This window comes from Carcharodon carcharias, chromosome 3 (assembly GCF_017639515.1).
Source record: "Carcharodon carcharias isolate sCarCar2 chromosome 3, sCarCar2.pri, whole genome shotgun sequence".
In the NCBI taxonomy this organism is placed as follows: Eukaryota; Metazoa; Chordata; class Chondrichthyes; order Lamniformes; family Lamnidae; genus Carcharodon; species Carcharodon carcharias.
Window position 1 is genome coordinate 232,780,658 of NC_054469.1, and position 3,183 is coordinate 232,783,840.

General features: G+C 40.6%; 1 protein-coding gene across 1 annotated transcript; it reads left to right on the plus strand.

Annotated features, from left to right (window-relative positions):
- Positions 1-356: 356 nt before the first annotated feature.
- LOC121276096 (C-C chemokine receptor type 9-like) lies at positions 357-2,400 on the plus strand. Its single transcript, XM_041184033.1, has one exon. It carries the CDS (start codon positions 357-359, stop codon positions 1,440-1,442), a length of 1,086 nt encoding a protein of 361 aa, XP_041039967.1. The 3' UTR covers positions 1,443-2,400.
- The last annotated feature ends 783 nt before the right edge of the window (positions 2,401-3,183 follow it).

The window sequence follows — 3,183 nt, forward strand, 5'->3', positions numbered from 1 at the left end:
ATTTTTCAGTAGAGTAGTTGGGCAATGGGTATCCCTATATACTATCAACTTAATCCCTTAACTGTTTGATCCTGAACTTCAAGACAAACATTTTCAAGTTCTGAGTTGCTCTTTTGCTGGTATGATAACAGAAGCACATTTTTAGCCACATTTCAAGGATTTGTTGTAATCCTTGTTGATCCAAGTCTTGCCCGTAAAACCACTTTCAAAATAATTCCTTTGTGAAAAACCTTGCTGTGTATTTTCTTTTAATAAATCTACTTTGAACCTAATTATTTTATACGATCTGTTTACTGCAGTTAACCAATAGTTTGTTCAATTGCAGGAGACAATAACTGGTGAGGTCCCCTGCAGTCATGACATTGTTTGATGACAACAACGAAGATTTTTTATTCACAACAGCCAGTGAGCACAACTTCGTTTATGACTATGATGAAGAATCAAGTGGATTGTGCAGCAGAACAGAAGTTAGACAATTTGCTCAGTATTTTATTCCACCTTTCTACATGATTGTATTCCTGTCAGGCTTTGTAGGGAATATTTTGGTAGTGGTGCTATTTGCTTTCTACAAGAGAATGAGAAACATGACAGATGTTTATCTTCTAAACCTGGCCATTGCTGACCTCCTCTTCCTCTGCACTCTACCATTCTGGGCACTAGATGTAAAATTGGGATGGATATTCGGAAACTTCCTGTGCAAAACGATTAAGGGCTTTTACAAGATAAACTTCTTAAGCTGCATTTTATTGCTGACATGCATCAGCATTGACCGATACATCGCTATTGTTAAAGCAATAAAGGCACGTGCCTCAAAAAGCAAAATACTTCTTCACAGCAAACTAATCTCTCTAATTGTTTGGGTAACCGCGGTATTGTTGTCTCTCCCCGATTTTTGTTACAGTTCAAAAGATGAAGCCCTAAAGAGCTGCTTAACAGTCTATCCAGGGAATATTCTGAAAGCAGCAGGGTTTGCAATGCAGGCGACTGTTGGTTTCTTTGTGCCTTTTGTTGTCATGGTATTCTGCTACTCCATGATCACTTGGAAACTGCTTCAGGCCAAAAGCTTTCAAAAGCACCGAGCTATAAAGATGATAGGGACAGTGGTGAGCGTTTTTGTCATTTCACAATTACCGTACAACAGCATCATGATAGTGCAAGCTATAGATGCTGCCAATATCACAATAACGGACTGCAAAACCCTTAAGAATGTGGATTTTGCCACCCAGATCACACAAAGCATAGCTTTCCTGCACTCCTGCCTGAACCCATTCTTGTATGCATTTCTTGGGGTAAAGTTCCGTCAGGATTTGTTGAAAATTATGAAGGATATAGGCTGCGTGAGCCAACGGCAGCTCAGGAGAGTGATGAGACCACAACAGGGCAGCTGTAAACGCTCTTCTGCCCACTCAGAAACAGACACTACAGGGACATTGTCCTTGTAAATACCATTTATAGAAGCAAGACATTAAGAAGCTGCAGGTCAGGTGCATAAATATTTCCAGATTCCAGCTCCTTGGTGAATCAAAACATCTGGTACTTGAAAGGAAAGAACAGCTGAAAAAGAGTATTTTTTCATATTTTTCTAATTTGACAGTGTTCACCTATTAGAAACGGTAAAGCAGTTCTACCATCATTATAAGAGAAATTAATATTAATAGAGTTGAACTGGGAGAACTCTTAAAGTCTTTTTAAAAGGCTTTTTAAAGTCTTAATGAGTCTTAAATCTCTTAATCATCTGCAGAAAACTAAAAGTAACACTGGGCTGTTATGTGGCAGAGTGCTGCAGTATTGAATCAGCAGCACCACGAATGGAAAGGAAACTGGCTGGCACTTGTAACTCCCCAACATGGTGAGCCCCCAGTAGGATTGCATGCAGTGGACAAAGTAATATCACAGAATGAAGGAAATAAATCTGTACCCCTTAAGGATTCATGTCAAGGATGCCATTAACAACAGTAGCTGGGGAGCAGGCTGCCCAGTGGCTCTCTCAGTTAGTGACAGGGGAGAATCAGATGGCGAATATTTCTTCAAAAAACAATGGCCAGAATTTTATGCCCAGCATGCGGGTGCACACCTGAGCGTAATATGATGCATGATGACGTTGGGCGTGCGTCCCAATGTCATCGTGCGCTTGTGCGATATTTCGTTCAGCAGGGGAACGCAGCAGATAATTGGAAGGCCTATTAAGGCCACTAACAAGCTAATTAAAATCAAGTTCAACCATACGGTCGGTGGGGCAGGAGGAAAGGCCAAGCGGCCTTTACATTTTTTTAGGAAACCTCATCCACAAGCGGGATGAGGCTTCCAAAAGCAAATAAACATTAACTGAAAACTTTATTTTCGAGTTAAAAATATGTTCCAGCTCATGTGACAGTCACATGAAGGGACATGTTTTAAAATTTTTTTTACTGTCTTCATTGATTTTTTAAAAAGCGCTCCGTGCCTCAGGGAGATTGAAATGCTCTTTCGTGCGCATGCGTGAACAGCGGGCCAGGCCCACTCTCCCTCCTCAGCGCTGCCGCTCGCGATCCATGCAGGGCGGGCCTTAATTGGACCACCTGTGTGAAATCGCGGAGCGGAGATGATCGCGGGAAGCGGCTTCCCAACCGCACTCGTCCGCTCCCGCTGAGTTCGCCCGATGAGGGAAAAATTCTGGCCAATGGATAAAGAGAAGTCAGAGTAATGAGTGAGGTGATGCTAATGTAGCCCACAGTCATGCAGTGGAATTCATTGACAGCTTTAATGTTATTTTGTTTTGGCATTAGAGTGCCTGAATAGAAACTTACATTCTGGACTATTTTAATACTTAAAGTTTCATGCATTAAAAATAGGTTTTAATAACATGCCAGTGACTTGTAGCAATGTTTGTGTGCTGGCTGAAAGGAAATTATTTGTACTAGCTTTTTTTAGAAATGTTGTATTCGAGATTTTGAAATGCATTGTGTCTGTAATATAGAACCTGATGCCCACCAGTCAGGCCATGTGTCAGACGCATATATACAGGCACAATAAGGGAGTTATTTGCTTATAAATAATTCTTTGGCAGAAGGTAATAAAAAATTTCAGCACAATAAGCTTGTATGTCATCAGCATTATGTAGTGTTGACCATCTAAAGTAATCTTCATACTGATTTTACATGTATTTCGTTTAGGTTTTGATTACACTTCCTTCAATATTTTGTA

Bases quoted from the DNA above. Each gene is read 5' to 3' on its own strand.
- LOC121276096 (XM_041184033.1), top strand. From the start codon at position 357: ATGACATTGTTTGATGACAACAACGAAGATTTTTTATTCACAACAGCC.